A 22,405-nucleotide genomic window follows, 5' to 3' on the forward strand; every position below is an offset into this window, starting at 1 on the left:
ACACGTGTGCCCCCCCGTCATTCATGACGGGCAATTTGCTAGTTTTATTATAATGATTGAGGCACTGGTAGGCTTCCAAATTGCTTTAAATTGTAAATATATCAATGATATATTGTGTTCAACTGATACCTGTATATGTAGTGGCATTTCATTATTTATAACAGTGCAAAAACATGGATTTTGGGGGGGTTTATCAGAGTTTTTTGGATTTTTTAACAGAGGAAGCCAGGATCCCGGATCATAACAATATCATTCTATGTAAGAGACATGACATTAAATTCTCAGTCAATTTTAAATCTGGTGCTAATATTTTAACGTTCTTTACATGAAAAGAAACAAAAAAGGGAAAGTTCTACTATCCCTTAAGAAAAAAAGCCTGTTTTTCTTTCAGGTATTTGGCCTAGGTTTGAAAAGTGCTCCAAAAGAACCATCAAAGTAGGAATACATTTCTACACTGTTTTAAAGCAGATTTTTTCTTATTAGAACAGGGAATTCTTTATGCTTAAAAATACCCAACAGAGAATTAATTTTTTTCCTCTGAAAGCATCGCCATGACTCAGAAGTTTCTTTAATGTCAGCTTGTTTTAATACATCCCAAACTTGAAGGTTACCTCTTTTGGCTACACTCCAATACTTCCAATTTTATTTAACTGAATCTGAAGCCACAGTCTTATGAGTCTCCTTTTCTCTGTAGTATGTTTCTAAACAAGATCTTACAGTCTGAGTTCTCTCAGAACGATACACGAAAGCTGTATTCAATTGTACAAGTTTAGATCTGTGCCTCCTAGCTTTAATTCTGAAGAGTTTGCCAGAAATGAACAGCTTGTAAAGTGACTTCAAAATTGTTTCCATCTGTAGAATTGACAGTAACAGCTAAGGTTGCAGTAGCTTCACTACAGTTGCCAGGTATTATGTTTTATGCAACACCCAGCGCATGAACAAATATTTTATCCTTATTCAGGTGTTGATTACTAAAACATTTTTAAAAGAAATAAAAGTATTGCCCTGATGTCACTGTGTCTGGCAACTGAATTTTGCTTCCCAGAACACAAATCAGTTTAAGTTTTCTCTCAAGCTAGAACTGTACCTTTAAGATAAGGAGACATCTTAGTTCCAAATGAAAAAAGAAATGTAATGTAGCAATGTTTTCTCTACACATAATTACTCAAGGAGATATATACCTTCTGTTAGCATTGTTTCCAGTTAAATTATAATGAAACAAACCTAAGCACAAGTAACCAAATTATACATACGGTTTTACATAAAAATAAGGTTCCTGTAATGTCCTGATCCTAGTGAAGTTTTACTTTTTACTAAGGATAGGCTCAGGGCTGTATTTTCTGGATCACTGATGTCTCTGACTTTCCAGCCGTCAAAAGTAGAATAAATAAACGTGTGGGGAAAAGCATTAAAATAAAGGCATAATTTTGTGCTGCTATGAAAAATGCTAATGTTATGAGATGCTCATGTAATATTGATTTAGAAATTATACAGCTTCATTCACATTCACCTCCAACACTGCCTGCAAATGGAAGACATGTAGTTTTGTGTTTGTGAATAATCTTGTATGATTTCTTCTGCCATCTGCCCAGGGTCAGCTCACATATGGAGACTTGACTGGGATTACAAGAGCTTTGCAGTTTCTTTGTGAATTACTTGCATACTGCAGAGCATTGAAACTACTTGCATCTTTGCTTTTGTATAAAAGTATTCACTCACTATTGAATTCAAGAGAACCTACTCCCTGTTGACACTGCTTTTACCTGTCAACCAAAACAAATATGTAGATATTGAGAAAATAAATTTATTTTAGTGCCTTAGTGAAGTGTGCAGATAACATATGCAGGTATATAAATGATTCCTAATACAATGCTAGTTGCTTTTTGTATGGCAAATATATGAGTGCATGTATACAGATTAATTTTTCCCCCTCCTTTTAATATTCTAATTAGGCAAAGTCTGCTGGTCTCAGCTGCCTTTACAGTTGACTTCATTGTCAGTTCTCAGTTGGCCAATAGGGGTAATTTTGCATGGGTGGTTGGTTTTTTTCTTTTCATAATCAGGCTGTGCTTTCTGCATACTACAGTATTTCACTATTCTGTCAGTGAAGCAGTCATACTCTATGGATATATTTAGTATGTTTCATTTGCAAAATGTCCTTTATTAATGTTACTTGAGCTTTGTAGGGTAAGTAATACATTTAACAGAAAAAAGCAATCAAACAACTCCGTGAAATTTGTTGCATGGGGGAAGCTACAGAGCTCTAATTTACAAAAGTGACCGATTTAAAGTTGCTGTAGGAAGCTAACTTTTGCATTTTACTATGCAACCATAGCATTGTATTGGTAATACTTTGGCATATAATTTGTGTTAATGTTTTATACATTAATTTGAGTTTTTGAGATTGAAAGTCCTCTTACAATATTGAAATGTGTTATAATTTATAGTAGAGATAAGCCAGCATGACTGTGAGAAAGATGAACAAATACAACTTCTCAGTAGTACCTCTGGTATTAAATTTATTTGATACACAGCTGATATGCTGTATTAAAGGCTATCCCTACACTTATTCATCTTTCACACTTGCAGGATAAGTTAATTGAAAAACACTGAGGTCAGTGACTTCAGTGGGCTTTGGACCCGGCCCACCTGCCTTTTAATCTCCTTCCATCTAAAGCCAAAATCACTCTCGGTAAGTGTGCAAATAGTGTTCTACAAAGAAGGAAACTGAGGCATGGAATCACGAAGTGACCTGCAGAATATCAGACATGAAGTCTGCAGAGCCACAAGTAGGGCTTGGATATTCCAACTCCTAGTCTCAAACTGTAACCATAAATTCCTTATTGAACAGAAATTGTCTTAACCAAGGCATACAAAGTGAGTGTTATAAGAAAGAAACCATGTTTATTTAATTACTTTCAGACAGAAAATACTGACCTGAGAGGCACATGACAAGCTACAATTCTGTTTTGTTTTTGTGGTTGGCATAGGTATGCATGGCCCTTCTTAGACAAACATAAAATCTTTTTTTTCTCTTTTTCCCATTTCCTACCACTAAACCCAGAGACACTCACTCAGGTGGTTAGTCTAGCAGTTCTTTTACCCACTCCACGTGGGGAGTAACACCTGCAGCTGGAAGGTGCTTTCATAGGGGACAACTGGCTAGGCTTCAACACTAACAAAAAGGATTGGGGGTTTATAAGTAAATCATAAATTGCCTATATGTTACCAGTGTAATAGTGTTGCACCGCAGCTAATAGCATACTGGGATGAATTAACAGGAGTGTTTATCGAGACATGGGAAGTGATTATTCCACTCGATTCAGCATTGGTGATGCATCTAGAATCCTTTTTCCAGTTTTGAACATGACAGTTCAAGAAAGATGTCAACAAACTTGGAAAAGTCCAGAGGAGAGCAGCAAAAATTATTAGTGGCTTAGGATATATAACGTATGAAGAGAGGTTAGAACAAGTGAGGTATGATTTGACAGGAGCCTTTGAATGCAAGAAGGAGTATTATATAGAGCAGTGGTTTTCAACCTTTGGTACCTTACGTACCCCCTGCCAATTGACACAGCAAAAATGAAACCAGAAGTCGCACCATGGTACTACTGGTTTTGCTGCTGTGAGCCAAGTCCCACTTTTCCCTCGCAGACCATGGCCTGGGGCAAAGCAGCCTGCTTGGGGCCTCCCCCCATGTCCCCCAGCACACTGAAGCCAGGGAGTAAAAGCCCTGGCACACTGGACATGGCGGGAGGGGTGGCAGCCAGAACTTCTGGCCCAAACAGGCAAAGACACCTCCAACCTGCCGGGGGGGGCAGGGAGGGGGGTGCGGCCAAACTCAAAACGCAGCACCCACGTACCGCCTGCCTGTGTCTCGCGTACCCCCAGGGGTCACATACCATGGGTTGAAAAACACTGATACAGAGGATAGTGATCAATTGTTCTTCAAGTCCAGAGACAACAAGCTATTAATAGATTTAAATTGCAACAGGAGAGATTTAGATTTGAATATTCAGAAGTACTTTCTAACCATGAGGATGGTTAAACAATGGAACAGGCCAAACAGTTGGGATGTGGAAATTCTGCCATTGGAAATAGTTAAATGCAGGCAGGGCAAATATTTGGCATGGGTAGACAGAACGATCCTGCCTGGAGCAGGGGGTTAGCCTAGATGACCTATAAGGTCCCTTCCAGCCCTGTTTGTCTATGATTTTATGACTAAGGAATCAGTTTCCAGACCTTTAGGATCTCTTCCCTAGGACATCCTGTACTAGCTATGCAGCTGAGAGCTAAATCAGCCATGCAGCACAGAGGCTAAATCACCCTCCCACTTCCTACCCAGACTGAGAGAGACCTTTCTAAGGCACTAGGCCTCACGTCCTTTCATCTCCTGTAGACAGGGAACAAAAGCAGTAGTTACGAGGAACCTCTAGGCCCTTCTAACATCATTATTCACTCAGCCTTTGGAGTTGGGCTGCGGATATGGTTTTTCTCATATTCTCTTTTGCTACTGGTTGCTGGTTTCCCTTCAGGCTAATCCTCTCCTACCCTAAGGCCCTTCAGATGTCCTGCCTCATTTTACTGGCCATTGTGCTTCTCCTCGTCCTCTTCTCTATCTCTCCCATCATAATTACCAACTTTCTTATGGTTTCACTTTTCCTTCCCCACCTTCACCACAATATAAATTAAATAATTCTATATTTACATATTTAAAAATAATGAGTTGTGGACATAATCTCCTTGTGAATGTTTTACTTGTGCCTTTTATTCCTGTCTGCCACCCAATCTGTTTTTTGTCTTTTTATACTGTAATCTTTTCTGGGCAAGAATTATGTCTCCCTCTATATCATAACAGTTCCTAGTGTATTTTCTTTGCTAAGAATATTGTCGCAGGGCACCTCGGTGCTCTGCTCCTAGAGAGGAGAAACTGCCAGGGAGAGAGCCCTGGCAGGACATTAACAAGCACAGCTGCGGGTTGCCGGGGCAACTAAGTGGAGTCAGCTGGCCTGTAGGAGGCAGGGCCTGGCCCTTATAAAGCCCAGGGCTGAGGCCAGGCTGGCAGTTCCCTGCCAGCAGCCGGAGGGGTAGGAGCTCCGGCAGTTAGGATACGAGGTGAAGCCTAACAGCAAGTATAGCTCGTGAGAGCTCCAGAGGCTGGAGCGGTGATGTTGAATTGCAGCCAGGAGGCTTATGTTGTTATGGCCCAGTGCCTTAGGTTTGAGTTATAGCCAGGAGGCTCGAGTTTATGTTCGGCTTTGGTATTACACCGGTGGCTAGGGTGAGGCTATAAGGGGTTGGAGGAGGCCTCATAGGGACCCCCAGAGGGGTGGGGGCCCCAGCGCCTGAGAAGGGCGCAACTTACGAGGTGCGTAGACCCCAGCCCCAGAGTGGGGCATTTTTGAGAAGCCCCAGCACGGGCACGACGAGCCCCAGAAGGGGGCACTACTAGGAAGCCCTAGCGTGGGCGTGGCAAGCCCCAGAAAGGGGGAGCGCACTTTAGAGGAGCCCAGCGTGAGCACAACGAGTCCCAAAGAAGGGGGGGACTACTGAGAAGCCCGAGGTGGGCACAGCGAGCCCCGAAGAGGGGGAGCGCCTTATTGAGAAGCCCGAGATGGGCGTAACGAGCCCGGTCATAGGCTAGTACGGCAGTAGACCTCAGACAGGGGTAGGGTACTGCGGTGGACCCCGACGGAAGGGGTTAGTGGTACAACGCCCCAGGAGAAAGGCAAGGTGCTGTGGTTGTCCCTGAGGAGAGGGGATAGCAGTGCGGTGAGCCTGAGGAGAGAGCCCGGAGTGGGCTAGATCACAGAGGAGGCCCGGGAGAGCGGGCGTGTATTTTGACGGACCAACGTCCGGTACATCTGTGAGGCTTGGGGCGTGGTATTAGGGGGTGGTAGGAGCCACGCGTAGCCCATAAGGCTAGGGTGCCTGGGGAGCACCCATCATACCGGGAGACCCCCAGGGGGGTCCAGGAACACACGGGGACAGAGGTCCCAGCTAACCGTGCCCAGGGAGCCGTAAGGCAGCCTCCCAACTTTATCTAACCATCAAAGACGTGGCGGGCGAGAATTTGAGGATGCCCTTGGGCCGACTTGGCACGGTGAGGGGGCCGTAAGGAGATCACGGCCCTCCTGAAGGACCCCCCCGTGACAAATATAAATAATACATACATAAATAACCTAATGATACGAATAATATAATAATGATAAAGGCAAAAATATTCTCCCCTAGCTTGCAGCCTTTACAAATAGCCAGACAAGCCTCTTTTGTATCATGAATGAAACTGCATGCAGTAAGCATGCTCCTTTTCCAAATGCACTAGAACTGGAATAACTACAGGGCTAAAATGTTAGGTTGTCAGACACTGTAGATGTCACAAATGGCCTGAAAGTTGGCCTAGATTAATGCCTATGTTCTGTGTGTTTTATATCTACGCCTAACTATGTCAGGGAAAAAACAGGCTGAAAATGTAGACAGAGATTTGCATCTTGATTCTTTCCCTGCTAGAATCCTGCTTGAATGTAAAGGAAGCAGAGAGAGATTTTTAAAAATAGGATATTATCCTCCTTCACAGCTGGAGACCTTTATACTTGTGTATTCTCAAATGGATACAAAAGTTCATGCCAGTGAATACATGGAAAATGCAGTAAGCAAAAAGGAAATTGTAGTATTTATTCATTCCCTCTTTAGTTGTCAGTAGTAGCAAGGGATCTTTCCAGTTGGAGAGAGTGATAGAAAGAAGAGTTTGGACGATTGCCAGAAGTAAAGCTTCACAAAGTCTGCTGGTTTGTAATTCCTCCTTCAGAAGGTCAAGCAGGGCTGTTCCCACATTCATAGTCCTTCAGAGAAGTACCTCCATACAACGGACAAGAAGTGGGTCCTTTTCTTTTACACTGTGAGGACTGCTTTTCAGATTGCTTCCTCTCAATCTAGTTTATTGGGATTTTTCCAAAAGATAATCAGTTTTCAAAAATGTCTCTCAAAATGGAGTGTTGAATGGGTGTATTATCACCTGGTAAAAAGAAATGGCATGTCTTATAAATTCTCTGCATCCATTCTTTTAAGTCTGTGGAAATGTCCAAGAGGTAGTCCCTTCAACTCTTTGTATAAATCTAACCCTTTAAGACTGTGGGGCTTTCATGCATTGTTTGGTGCATGTTGTGTTAGTGTAACTGTCTGGATTCAAAGGCTAGACAAGTCAGTGCTGCGATTTCCATTTGATTAAGAGCATTTTTTCATCTGGTTTGGGGGTAACTAATGTTTAATTGTATTGAGAAGCAGACATTTCCAGTGCTCTGAATAGCATCATATCTTCCTCCCTAATATTTTTTCTGCTTTCATATCTTTCTCATTTCATATCTTTCTTCCAGGGCAGGGACTGTCTCATGTTTGTCTGTGTTTGTACAGGGTCCAGGAAACAATTAGGGTCTCTTTGGATTTCATTGTAACATAAATATTCATGGCTGATAATCATTAAAGTCAAATGGAGGCTGGGGTATAAGTTGCCTTCTTTTCAAACTTCACAGTCATAGGCTCTGGATGCAGGACATTTCTTCCAGTGTAATTTACACTGTTTTTGTACACCGTGGTAAAGTACACTGGAAGCCAGAGTGGAAGAAGGACCAGCTCTCCTAGGATAGCTTTGTGCTTAAAGCATTATCACAGTACGTTGCCACACAGGTAGATAATAGCCTACTTGCCTTGAGCAGGCATGTGCCAAGACAGAGTAAAAACTGAACTCTTACTGCAGTTTTTTATGGAGTCAAGGGAGTTGCACTGCAATGGGGCTGTATGTTGTATCTCCCCCTCCAGTTTTATACTGGTGCAACCATGTCATTTGTCCAGGACCTAGTCATGGTCTATGTGAGAGGGGAGGCAGGAGCCCCCCAATGTGGCCCAGACCCTTGGCCGATGCACCCTGGTACTTACCTTAGGAGCTGGGACGAGCGGCAGCAGGAAGGAAATGCCAATGCAGGCTCAATGTTTCCGCAGCTGCCTAAGTCTGTGTATCAGCAAACACCAGGGGCATGGCTCCCCAGAAGCATGGGCTGCTCAAAAGGCAGCTGGGGATCCAGCTGAACCAGCGCTGAGGAGCAAGGAGCAGAGCACCAGCTGGGAGACGCTGGCTGCAGAGCCAGTAGGCTCCAACTCCAGCCGCCACAAGAAGGAGCTGGGTGCCTGCCAGAGGACCCAGATGGGTGAGGCAGAGGGCAGCCTCGGGGGTCGACGGGGCCAAGGGAGCCCCACTGAGAGGCAGCAGCCTCAAGGGATGCCGCCAGGAAGCAGAGGGGCTCTGACCGGGAGCTCAGACGTCATGCCTGGGGACAGCTCCTCAAGCCCACAAACATCCCCAGCCAGCCCTGCAGCGGGCAGAGCACGGAGAATCACGAGTCCCCAGGAGGGGGAAGTAGACAACCCCGGCTGGAGGGACCAGGACAGCTGGACCACAGGTCAGCCGGGACCCAGGGAGGTGATGCCAGAAGAGCTGGCAGAGGCTGGACACAGGCCAGTTGCCTGTACCCATGTCTACTAAGATAAAAGGGACAGACAAGTCTTCCCCAAGGGACCGAGGGCCCAGAGATAGGGAATCTCAGGAGCCTGCTGGCAGAATCTGGTCATTTTCAGTTGAGTTTCTTCAGTTACAGTTTGGCTCTGGACAGGGCAGTTTTAGTTTCCCAAGAGAGGGGAAGCCAACCCAAAGACAAGGGATGGACCCTTGAAGATTGATGGCCAGGAAGACCTGACCCTTTCAAGGCAGGCAGTGTGGGAAGACCTGCGGGGAGCAGCATCTACCCAGACCAAGGATGTGGTAAGGGTGGGGTAAAGGAGAGGTTTGGAGCCCCATGAAGACAACCCAGGGACAAGACCCCTTCGGGTCATCTACAGGGAACTGCCTCCCTAACAACAACAAGGACATGGCAGGCGCGAAGGGGCAGTGCCTGAACCATCTAGGTGGCACCAAAACCAGATCTCACCCTGACGTCACCGGGGGGCAAGGCACCAACAAACAGGGGGCCAAAACCTTAACGCCTACCAGCAACAGTCTAAATACATTGTGTACATCCCCAAATCTTTGTGAAGACATTGTGGACTTTCTATTGAACTTGTAGAGAGTTCACTGCTATCAACAGGACTTTGTGCTTCAGTGTACCTGTAAACAGCCAATTGCAAGACTGGGTCTAAATTTGGAGACTTTTGGCTATATATATATTGGTATATAGTGTAAGGTGCATTTAATACTGAATCATACATGGTGATAATAAAATGTAAGAGTAGAAGAATATTAATGTCAATTAGATTGTAATTTTTTTCAAAGTAGGCAACAGAACTTATGGTTGTAGAGCAGGGCTCTAGTCCAGACTTGGAACTCTGGACATTATTGTAATATAGCTATTGGATCAAAGTGCTTCTGAACCACATGCACTCTACTAAGGTGGATAAAATAATGAAAGCGCTTTATTTTCCATCTTAAGAGCATGACTTAGAGTGTATAATCTAATTTCTGCTAAGAATTCAACACAGAAATCAGATGCCCAAGTATAGAAATCTGATGTATTTTGGGGAAAACCCTCTAATACTTTGTATTCTTTCCTAATACAAGTGTGGTGTTTTTCTGCTAGATACTGAATTACATCTACATAATATTTAATTAATAGATAGCTTGTATATTTGGGATACTTACAAGCCTGATTGCTGAGAAACTACAGCACTTCCTTCCTAACATTAAGCAGTCTTTTGGTCAGTGCCTGCTATATTCATATTTGCTAAAACCTATTTTTCAGAAAAAAAAATTCTACTGAAGCCATTTTGTGTGTGGAATTTATGCTACACTGCATGTTTAGTGTCAGCTCCTAGAGATCTAGGTGATCTAAGACTTCTATTTTTCGAATAAATAAGCAGAATATATTTACTGTACATTTGGTTGTCATTTCTAATCTTTTTGGAGTGTTACAGCTGTCTTCTGCCACGGATGACATATTCCCTCTTCTCCCAGTTCACTGTTAATGGGTGATTGCCTCTGCTCATATTCTATTTTTATTTGACCTGAAGCCAATTGCATATATCCCCTTAGACAAAAATGGACCTGGCACGACTTTTGTTCCTTTAAGCTGGCCTGCTGAAATGATTGATGTTTCCTAGTGACTGCCACACCAAAGATTAAGTCTTACCCTTTATGCTTGATTTACACCAGTTTCTTGGATTTAGCCTTGGATTGTAAACCACACAGATCCTCATAATTTAACAATGAAAGCAATGGAATGGCTAGAGGTATTTTTGCAGACTACAAGAAAATCCATTCTACTCTCTGAAGTCTGAGGTGTCATTACTAGTGAAAGGTCATTGTTTTCCTAAACGTGCCTGTTGTGTTGCCTCATTTTCACTTTTAAAATGAAAGAACAGGAGATGGGAAGCTATCAGAAAAAACAATGTAATCTCAACACTTACTTGGCCATCAATTAGAATCAGCGTTCTTAGTTGCCCAGCATGCTAAAAATGTCCACAGAGTTACACCCTTATGACTTAATGGAGATAGCACATTCTGTTGTTGTCTGTATTTCCATTTTCCCAGACAGAGACTAATGTTTTTGTTCACATAAAATAAATGAGTGCCAAAACTGCAGCTGACAGGATGTCGAGCACAATTTGTCCCTGTGTACATTGACTGTAAAGTTGTGGACCGCATTGTATTAGTTAACAATTAAGGTCACACTCTAACTTTGTGTACTTGTCTAGTGAAGACAGTCCTGAAGACAAAGGGCTCAAAAAGCATGGAAACACTGTTAGGGCAGGTATAAATATAAATGAGACTAATCAAAGAAAAATGTAGATTGAATACATGGAAAAATCTCCTAATGTGAGACCTATTATATGTAGAATAGGCTTCCAAAGGAAATGCCAGAGGAGCCAGTGTTTTGGTCAATTAAAATGTAACTGGAAAAAGCATTTGGGGATTTATTGTAGGAAACAGTTGTTTCTCACAATAATAGCACTGGCAGGGATATTTATAAGTTGCTTTGATCTCCAGTTCCAGTGAAATAGGCATAAAGGGATTCTGTGATAAGGATCAATTTTCCCAAAAATACTTACATGATGTGTTAGGTCCAAAAGATCAATGTCTCCAGATTCATCCACCTCTGAACTTCCCAGAACAAACTTGTGCACAAACCTCTACATGATCTGTGTCTTCGTTGATGATCCACTGACTTCTAAGCATTCTGGTATCAATTTCATAACAGGCACGGTCATGAGTTGTAACATGTTTTACCTGTAGCCCAGTGCCGTTCAAAAGGTCACAGAAATTAATTCAGACTGCACCATTCAGCAAGGTGCTAACTGACCAGTCTGAACAAGGGACAGACAACTTTAATAGTAAATGATTCTTCAAAGCAAGAACTGATATGCTGATCTGAATATACACTACAAAGATAAATGTATTAATGTAACTGTAAAGTGGTTGTCATTGAAAATAGGATGCAAATTTACTGAAAATGCTTTTAGATCACTGGTTGGTGCTAAAAATTAATTTTGGAATTCTTTACACAGCAACCAATAATAAAAGTGCCACATTTATTCCATAGTCTTATTTAGACATGTATTTGGCTGTTTGCATTCAGTACCCATCTACCTGCATTAGTTAGCCTTCCGACACATTTCAGTCTTCATAGCATACATACTGTCGTTCAAATGGTTTATGGACGCAAATATATTCTTTGATAAGGATCAAAAGAGTTGTGCACCTCTCATTGTTGTGGGAAATCTTTTTAGTGTTTGTAAATGACAATGACCAAATAAAGGCAGGTATTTAAAACATGAAGAGAATTCAAAACATTATAGCCCTTCATATACTTTTACATGATAGGGTTCAAAGGGAAGGAATATTTTTGCTTATAAACTGCATTTAATAATTTTTGTATCATGGTATCTAATTGTGCATATATACTACATCTAGTAGTATTTTAAAAGAGAATATTATTTTATTTGTACATGTTTTATTTTGAAATCTTAAGAAATTGTATCTACAGATCCTAAATGACTTTTCTCATGGTTGTTGGGTATATTATTAAAGAATAAGCTATTTTTAAAAGGTTGAATATTTCTTTTTTTTTTTTTTTTTCTTGTAGTCCTAGACCACCCATTCCTCTCTCTCTCCTGTTATCAGAAGAAGAAGCAAGCAAAATAATTCAGTCATTCTGGAGAGGTTATTGGGTAAGAGTCATCTATAATTATTTTGCTTGATGTTGAATCTCTGTGACTGTGCAGACCCCAGGGGAAACCCTTACATACATTTTAAGTCGAGGATACTATAAATAACTATGAAGACCCCCACGGTTCACTGGCATTGATTGTACATCTGTGTAAGATGTCTAATGACTCAGATCTTTTCACAGGAGCATCAGTAATAGATGCTTACTGTTTCCCCACCCAAAAAAGTCTACGTGATATATAATTACAGAAATGTACTGTAGTTCCTGTTTTGAGAATCTCTATTTTAGCATCAGGAAAAGGTTTCCATGTCAGATGTATGGATAGCTGAGAAAAAGTGATGGGGAAAACTAGGAAAAAGCAATACAGAATGGAGAGAGGGAGAGAAAAGTGGCACAAAATAAAACCAGAAATTATAGAAAAAATAGAAAACAGTGCAGGGAAAAGGAGCAAGAGAGTGTAAGAGCAGGGGAGCTCAGGACAAATGCAAACATGTTGAAGACAACTTTGGTAAAGATATATTGTGATTTAGTAAAGGAAACAAATTGTGGAGTGAATCTAGGGAGAGCAGCCACTGAACATGGCTTGACATTTTTCATCCCAGTGAAGGGAGCTAGTGTGTGTTGCAGGGACATGCGGGGAGTGGATCGTGGCTCTGCCCTGGGCCCTGGATCTGTTCTGTCACCACCCTGTGATCCCGGCCCCAGCCCCACACACTGGTCCCACTCCCAGACACTGCTTCCCACCTTCCTGTGGTCACATCCCATCTGCCCAGCCAAGTGTGCCCTGCCCACGGAGGTCCTGGGCTGCTATCAGTTGAAATCCCATTCACCATCTCCTTCTGGTGCCCTCAGCAGTAGGTGCAGGGCAGATGGGGCTGGACAGGATCAACTGGTATCTCCCCACCCTTTCCCCCAGCACCAGGCGATGTAAACAGTTGTGATGGTTGTGGGGAGGGGGGTTGATACCAGGTCAGCAGCCCCCTGCTCCCCTCCCCCCCGGCCCTCAACAGCTCACCAGAACTCCTTAACTAACTCTCCAGCCCAAATAATTGCCCACCCTGTGTTACGTGATGTGTATCTTTATTGCTCCACTCTGGGTTTAGCCTCTTTCATTGGAAAAAAAAAAAAATGTAGTATTTTCAATTGCTTTGAAGAGAGCACTTCATAGGTTATTCCAGTTTCTGTCCAGTATTATTCCTAATAGCTGCTCCATGTTATGATGTACTTTATGGGCGTGATACGGAAGTTACTTTCTTTAAAACTAACTGTAAAATAAGGCACTAAGAAGTAGTATAATTGTGATATAACACATTATTTTATTTATCTCCAGTGAGGCTCCTTTTTGGAGGTTGTGAATAATTCCTAGACTTATCACTTGTTTACCTTTACTGCATAATGGAGTCTGACTTCATTATCTATGTGTACATGGTATTTTCTAAATAAGTATCATTGTCAAAACATACCCTGCTCAGTTCATCTGCATTGTTTGTGACAAAAATGAGTGTATATGTGTGGATGTAAGAATTTGCCAAGGAAAAAAGGACGATGAAGTCTTCTGAGTATTTATTTTTGATTGATAGATTCTTATAACATTTTATGCTTTGTGTTTATTCATTTTCCCAGTTTTTCTGGGTTTTTTTTAACCTAGCTGACACTGATTCCCACAGTAACATTAATTAGCATTGACAATACCACTGCAGGCACCCTCACAATAAAGTATAGCAAAACTAGTCATTATCCAGTAACTTGTATGTTAGCTCAACACCACAAAGTTTCTTAGATACCTTGTGCCTGGGGCAGGTTTGAAGGGCAGTGTCTTATTTAACATTTAATTTATAACAGCATTGTTTGTAATTCTAGACCAGTGTTTCTCAACCTTTTTAGACTTGAGACATGCCTCAATAGACTTGAGGTACCCCTTCATAAATGCAAATCACCCCTTGGAGAATACCAGCTCCTCGTTGTCACTTGTTTTGTGATGACTGTAACAGGCTGGCCTTTTAGGGCCGGTCTCAGTGCTGACCGCCTGCCTGTTCAGGGCTAAACCTTTACCACACTTGATGAAAAATAATATGATTGCTGTTCCTAAGGCAGGAGGCTGCCTATTGCTCACCCCAGATGCCAAAGGCCTTGATACACGACCTCTCCTTACACGTGTCCCATGCCTCACTGATGTTCATTCTCACATCCGGTATTTCCATATTGTCACATCCTGTCTTTCCATATTCCCAATTCAGTCATTCTGCCCCTCACTAGGGCCACTCATCTTTACAACCCCCACTCTGGGCTGTTTCACTGTCACTTGGCCCCCACTGGGGCCTTTTGGGGTCTTGCATCCTGTGGGGCTCAGGTGACTTGCACCATGCCTGGCCCCTAACACTAGGGTCTTCCATCCTGTGGGCTCAGGTGGCTGACGCCGTGCCTGGCCCCATTGCACTGGGCTCAGGTGTTCCCCTCTGGGTTTGCCTGGCCCAGGTCTCTTCCCTTGTTGGTAACCCACCTGTAGGCAGGGGCTGGGGTTTTCAGGCACCCCTCCTCGCCTTTCACCAGGGAGGTAACTGGCCTGGCATTTCCTGGGGACTCCCCTGCCATAGGGAATCCCATCAGGCCACCCTTCTCTGGCAGGATGCAGTTTTAGGTCATACTCAGGACCAGGAGCCTCCAAACCATCCCCATAGCTCCTGCCCTTACCTCCAAGATGTTCCAGAAACAGCTCAGCCTGATGTTTCTTCCTTGCCTGCCCAGCTCAAACTGCTGCTTCTCTCTCTGAGGCCCTGGGTTAAAATGGAGGCTGCTCCACCCACTCAGCTAATCCCAGGGTCCTCCTAGGGTCATGTGCTAGCCTTGCTGAGGATAGCACCCACCTGCCAGCTGCTCCACTGCCAACTAGAAACCTTAAGGTGGCAAGCACTGCAGGTGCCCAGCCACAATGACAGAAAAATAATAGAGCAATTCTTCTGTTGCAGAGAACTCAGAAAGACCACAACAGGTCAGAATGATTTTGACCCTATGGATTCCTGTTTGAAATCTCTGTGTTTATCTTGTGAAGCATGTTTGCACACCAAACACTTTTAACATTGTGTGGCATCCCAGGGCATCCTGGATGGATCTAAAGGCATCCCACTGTTCTAGCCCAATTGTTAAAAATGGGAAGGGAACCATAGCAGTGAAGAGAAGGAGAAGTCAAGATTAACTCAGACCATGAAACTGGCTGAAATATTTCTGGGCAGAAGCAAGTAGTGTTTTTTAAGAGACATACCAGGGCGCCCCTCGGGGTTACTAGAAACAATGTTCATAAACTGAAGGAGAGCAGATTTAGATTGGACATCAGGAAAAAATTCTTTATGGTGAGGGTTGCCAAAATATGGAATGGGCTTCCAACAGAGGTGGTGCTTTTCTCTACCTTGAAATCTTTTAAAAGGAGATTAGTCAAGCACCTGGCTGGGGTTACTTGACGCTAGCGCTCTTTCCTGCCCAGAGCAGGGGGTCGGACTCGATGATCTAATAGGTCCCTTCTAACCCTATAAATCTATGAAATCTATAAGTTGACATCAGAATTATTAATAAAAAGCTATAACAGAAAAGATAGGGTGATCTCTTATCTAGATTCACCTTTAAAAAAAAAAAAAAAAAGAGACTATTAAGCTTGATGGAGCATGAGCAGTTCTCAAATCTTTTTAAGGTAAACGGATTAAAATATCAGGGGAAATTTCCAAACAATTTCAGAAGACAGAGTAATTTAAAACAAGTTAATCTAAAAGTTAGCAGTGATTTGCTCTGATCATAGCTATATCATTATTGTCTCGGACGGCCAGAGCCGACTCGAACGAGCAATTTCTAAATCACCTCGTCAGGGCAGGCTGGTGAATGGAGAGGCAGACAAGGTTTAATGGTTGCAAAAACGTTTACTTGCGCTGCGTGGAGTTGCGACGCAGCTGGTCCGGTCGTCTGAACAACCACGTGAGTTGTTTCAGCTGGCGGGGCCCAAGCCAGTGAATCTGTCCGTAAATCAAGCCGGTGGGAAAAGGGTATGTCTGGGATTGTGCTCGGCGACGGGAAGAAGGATCGATAGGTGATCAGTCTATCGATCAGCTAGCCGCAAGTCAGATCTCTTTAGAGGCACTCTGCAGCGTGCTCAAAGTTCTTCGACTTGGGCGGAAGTCGCACGAAATTTTAAACGGCTAGCCAGCCAATTACTAGCCGCTACGTGTGAATAATTTAGAACTGGCCAATAGCGGGGCACAAATTTGTATTCGAATAGCGGGAACTCTTTGCACCATGCATTTCTGTGCTGCAAGGAAGAAATGCATCCTGCAAATTGGCGGGAAGTCTCTTGCACCGAGGCTCTTCTGTGTAGCAAAAACCTTCGCTGTGCAAGAGGCTCTCATGTGGCAAGAAAATTCCATCGTGCCGAGGCACCAAAATCACTGGGTTGTGACAATTATAACCACCCCCCGCCCCTGAATATTTTAGATACATGCTTAGGAGCTCAGTTTAATTTTAGCCCGGTATAGTAAGTTTTCATAAATTAATGTTTTTAAATGTTTTAATCAGACATTTTTCACTTATCACATGTGTTTAATTCACACAATTTGAAATTCTTAAATATCCTGTCATTACAATTCACACCTAGTTATATTAATTATAAATACAAAATCATATCATCCCACACGTGTGCATACACACATACACAAAATACCAGATTGTACACTGATCTGTGATTAAAGGAAGATCATTGTTCCTACCATACCACTCAAGTTACATTTTCTATGACATGAAATCATATACCACAAGCTTTTGTTTAAAGGATGGAGTGGGAAATCTAGACCTAAAATTTGGACAAGGGAGAAGAGATTGACATCATATATCTGGACTTTAAAAAAATCTTTGATCTGGTGTTCCATGATCTTCTCTTGGAAAAATTGGCCAACTGTGGCCTCGGCTACACCACAGTCCGATGGCTGGGGAATTGGCTCCAAAGCCAGACCCAGAGAGTGGTGGTCAATGGAAGTGAATCATCATGGCACTCCATGACCAAGGGTGTCCCCCAAGGCTCCATCCTTGGACCTGCTCTCTTTAACATCTTTATCAACAATGTGGATACTTGTGTCAGAACAAGTATCCACATCCAACTGGCCAAGTTTGCCGATAACACCAAACTTTGGGGTAGAGTGTCCACACCTGAGGTTAGGCTGGTGATCCAGGCTGACTTGGATAGGCTTAAAAAGTGGGCAGATACAAACCTGATGACATTCAATACCAACAAATGTACTCCACCTTGGGGGGAAAAAAACCCCGCAGCACGCTTATAGGCTCGGCAGTGCTACGCTTGCTAGCATCGTGGCCAGAAGAGACTTGGGGGTCATGACTGACCACAAGATGAACATGAGCCACCAGTGTGACGTCGCAGCTGGTGAAGCAAACCAAACTTTGGCTTGCATTCATAGATGCTTCTCAAGTAAATCTCAGGATGTCATCCTTCCACTGTTCTTGGCCTTGATGAGGCCACAGCTGGAGTACTGCATTCAATTCTGGGCTCCACAATTCAAGAAGGATGTTGAGAAGCTTGAGAGAGTCCAGAGGGGAGTCATGTTCATGATCAGAGGGCAAGAGAACAGGTCCTATGAAGAGAGGCTGAGAGGCATGGGACTCTTCAGCCTGGAAAAGCTCAGGCTCAGAGGTCACCTGGTGGCAGCCTATAACTACATCGGGGTGTGCATCAGGATCTGGGAGAATGCCTGTTCAGCAGAGCGCCCCAAGGGATGACAAGGTCCAACATTCACAAACTCCTCCAAGACCGTTTTAGGCTGGACATAAGGGAAAACTTATTTACTGTCCGAGCCCCCAGGGCCTGGAATAGGTTCCCTCCAGAGGTGGTGCAAGCACCTACTCTGGACTCCTTTAAGAAGCATTTGGACTCTTAACTTGCTGGGATCCTCTGACCCCAGCTGACTTCCTGCCTTTGGGGCAGGGGGCTGGACTCGATGATCTCCTGAGGTCCCTTCCAGCCTTTTTATATTTGGAGCCATGTCAGATCAAACTTGCATAGGCTTGCTGTTTTCCTCAAGCGGTTTCTTCTGCATACCTAGACAGGCAACTATTTCTTTGTCAAACACACTGAGGCACTTAGTGAGGTAGAGTTTACCTAGTCATATAATTGATTGAACTTTTCGATCAAATCAAACTATGATGCTTCATTGATTTTTTTGCTCCACATGGGTGAGTGAGTATGTGCTGCCTGAAAAACCCAAGATCAACAATAACTGCTTGTCACCCATTAAAGATTTTTTTCTCAGTAACTAAAGCTGAAGAACAAAAGTTTAATTCTAATCACTGCCTGACAGTAGGACCTGAAGAAGCAGTGTATCTAGTACAATCTTGGGCCAGTTTCAGAAAATATTCTAGTTTTGGGGGAAGTTCTGAATGGCTGCCATCAAATGAGTCTTTGATACTATCTCAGACCCGTTTAAAGCTGATGGATATGCTAAGAAAACTTTTTTCAAACTAATGAAAATCAATTAAACCCTTTTATACAGTAAAATAGCTGTAAATCAACAGTGTCCAAACTTCTGGCCTTGTGGGCCAAATGAGTGATGTCAGGTCAGTCCGTGGGCCTGATCCTGTGCTGCCCTGGTCTAGCCGCATGCCGCCTGCTTTGTTGATCCAGGCCTGTGCTGCCTGGATATGGCTCCACATTACTCACTGCCATGTGTTGGTTTGATTTGGCCTTCTGACTCCTACTGCCCTGATCTGCCCCTGTGCCAACTTGATGCAGCCTCACGCTACCCACCTAGTGGACCCAGCCACACACTGCCTGCCACCCCAAACCCTGCTTACTGGATCAGTCCATATTTGGGTGCAATCTGGCATTCAGAGCCACATTATCTGGTCTTTGGATAATGGATTTGGAAATTTGGCAGCAGCAATTAACACTGCCATCGCTCCCCTGCCATCAAATTTCTGGTCCCTTGTGGAGGCCTGTGGGCCAGATGATAGGGCTCTGTGGGCTGAGTCTGGTCCAGAAGCTGGGGGTTGAGCACCCCTGCTCTAAATGATACAAGTTACTGCCCAATGCAGTGGGACTTGTGATAATGCGAGAAGAAAAATGAACACTGGAAGACTAACAGGGTTTTGGTAATTCGAAGGCTGAGGTGAAGAGTTTGAGCTTGCAAGCAGTACAGTTAGAAGAAGAAAAATCAATCAGTAAGTAAAAGAAGGAATTGTAAGCCTGAGTGAAGGCAGAGACAGCTTCTTAAGGGTAAACTCACTGGAGAAGCAGGTGTGAAGGTTTCTGAGCAGAGAGACTGGTTGCTACTGTTTGCTTCTATTGTGTTTCTGTCATGAAATACAACTTTAATCCTCTTCTCTGTAAATAAACAGAATTGCATGAAAGAACTATCTCATTCATATTAAAATTTTTTTATTATCCCACATGTACCATACTTCCATATACCTCTCATATACCAAAGGAATATCCTAAAAAAGGGTGAAAAACATTATTTGCTTAAATATCAATTTTAATTAGTGGAAATGGGAGAATTACATTCCTTTCTCTTTCCTTTTTAATTTTTGTAATGTAGAGGTACTTAAAGCTAAAAATATTTTCTCAGATCATCCTGTTCAGGATTCCGTTTCATGGAGGTGAGCATGCACATAGACTTGCACACATGCACACACATACACACTCATGCTACAAGATGTCAGATAATCCTCCCTGTGTTAAATGCTCTGGGGGCTTTTCCAGTTCCCAGGACTGTCAGCATTGAACCCCTCTCCTTTCCTGTCTCTCCAGAGTTTGTATTGGTCAGCATATGGAATACTCTTGTGTGGAGACAGAGACATCTGAAGATGTTTTAAATGAATGTTATCATGAATGATCAGGATCTTGAGAGAAGAGATGCTAGATAGGGCTAAAATGGCTATTCTTTATCCCTTTAATGATAGGAGAAAAATAAGGCCCATTCAAATGAAATACAAAAGCTTCAAGTCCAAAGGGTAAAGCTGTACTCAGCCTCCCCTCTAGTTCCTTCCAGTAAAATACTTTCACCTTCTGGAGAAACTGCCAAGAAAAACCTCAAAAACCATCAGGCACTTGAGACAGAAGACCTCATAATTGCCCAAGAAAGCAGAGGTAATAAAAAAAGAGGAGGTGTCTGACTTATTTAAAATACTGTTAGATATTTAAATCCTTTTTTCTTAATCTTACTTATTGGTTTTAGCTGGAACTCCTGCTTTCAGTTGCACTGAATTTCATTTTCTTCCTTAGGTGGAGGAATGAAAGGAAGGACATTGTCTTTTTGCCCTTTTAATATCGCCCATTTTCAATATTTGTTCATAACAGCATTCCTAAGTGTCTGCTATTCTATTGTGTCCAGTGGCTTAGCTCTTTGGTAGAAAAATGGAAAGGATGTAACTGTGAAGAGGACTTGATCAGATCTGATTTATACTTGCAGGAAAGCTTCTTGGAAAGGAAGAACACTTTAGCTGAATGAATAATTTATGGTAAATTGTCTCCATCTTGATTACTGATGATTGACAGAAGGTAGAGGGATTAATGCCTTCAGCTGTCAATGGGGGCAAACAATATATTGCATCAAAAGGAATATTAAGAATGTAATGTCATATCAAGTTATGTTCAATTCCATGATCCATTTCTTTTCAATTCAGAATTCACACCATAGCAAGTATGGCCTCTTGCTTATGCCATCAGAGACAAAAATCTTATTACTGGAAATGGAAATAAATCTTAGCTCACAAATAATAAGAAATGAGGGAGCAGGCAATGGTTGCATACCACCCCAAGACATCTTCCGTAGATCAGTTTATAACTGCTGTTTGAGTTATTGTAGATACTTTTTATTTGCAAAACTTGAGAACGTATGTATTTATACTCATAGTTTTGTAAGGACTTTTATTAAGGAAGTCTCTATTTTCATAGGAGAATTACCTTTTCTTTTGTAATCCTTGTGACAGAGCTGGATTAATTTGTTAATATCTATTTTGGGAATTTAGAATGGATTAACTTAACATTTCTTCAAGCTTGTATATAAGGCTTGTATATAAGGGCATTTTCATCTGGCACTGGTAGGAGGTCTTTCTTAAATAACCTGACCTATGCCAGATATATACGTTTGTTAAATTTACCATTATTCCGAGGCTCATATATTTATAGATTTCATAGACATTAGGGCTGGAACGGACTTCGGAAGATCATCGAGTCCAGCCCCCTGCCCAAGGGCAGGAAGTCAGCAGGGATCATAGGACCATACTGGAGCCATGATCACAAAATGTTTAAGAATATGTAATTGCATGGCAGTAAATATTTGTTAGAGCAGAACAGGGTTATGCTAGGTGCAGTGGATGTATTTCTTGTATCTTTACTGTTTGGGTACATATAGACATTTGGGGAGGTTTGCTGGAATCTGACAGGGCTGCGCAGTGAGTGCCTCTGCTGTGACCATGAACTTCCAACCTCTGGACTAGCAGCTGTGCACCTTAATCCCTGCGCCACCTCAGCACCCCATGAGAGTGATGAAGTCATAAAATATAGCATATAGGGTAAACAGTAAAAAAGAGCAATGTTAATGTTCTTGACGCCTCTGTTTATTTTTGGCTTTGCCCTAGGCCCTAAAAAAAGCTTGTGCACATTTTGTTTATCTCAGCAGAGCGTACGTGGTTGCAGGCTCTTATAAAAAATATACATTTTAAATTGCATTGAAAAATACATTTTCTCCTTTGGAGTGATTGTCTATAACAGGGATGGGCAAATATGGCCCATGGGCTGCATCCAGCCCATGGAAGGACTTGGTCTGACCAACGGTAGGTCCCTTGGTTTCACCTGGCCCAGGCGCTGTCTGGTCTGTGATGCATCCTGCTGCCCCCTGGGCACGCAGCGGGGCTGGGGCAGTTCAGTAGCTAGACCACCTTTCTGGACAGCCCAGGTGGCAATGGCTCCTTCCTGCTGTTGCCATCACTGACCCCAGCCCCATGGTACTGTTGGGGACCTGCATACACAGCCCCAACCCCAGCCCTCCCTGCACCTGCTCCAGACTCAGCCTGGTGGAGGGGACCAACTTCAGACCAGCCAGAACCCACGTGCACAACCCCTGTCCAGCCCACAGCAGCTCCCCAGAACTGCCTATGTGGCACGTGGTCCTAAATAAATGGCCTGCCCCTGGTCTATTGAGCACATTCCT

The 22,405-nt window shown here is 43.0% G+C and overlaps 1 protein-coding gene across 1 annotated transcript in view; it reads left to right on the top strand.

The window, feature by feature from the left end:
* The window catches only part of IQCK (IQ motif containing K), a 98,662-nt gene that overhangs the window by 44,652 nt on the left and 31,605 nt on the right, over window positions 1-22,405 (top strand). Inside the window, exon 7 of the mRNA XM_025206995.1 lies at window positions 12,126-12,210. Within this exon, the coding sequence (XP_025062780.1) occupies window positions 12,126-12,210 (85 nt within the window). The remainder of the gene's footprint in view (window positions 1-12,125; window positions 12,211-22,405) is intronic.

Source organism: Alligator sinensis, unplaced genomic scaffold (assembly GCF_000455745.1).
Source record: "Alligator sinensis unplaced genomic scaffold, ASM45574v1 scaffold330_1, whole genome shotgun sequence".
NCBI lineage: Eukaryota > Metazoa > Chordata > Crocodylia > Alligatoridae > Alligator > Alligator sinensis.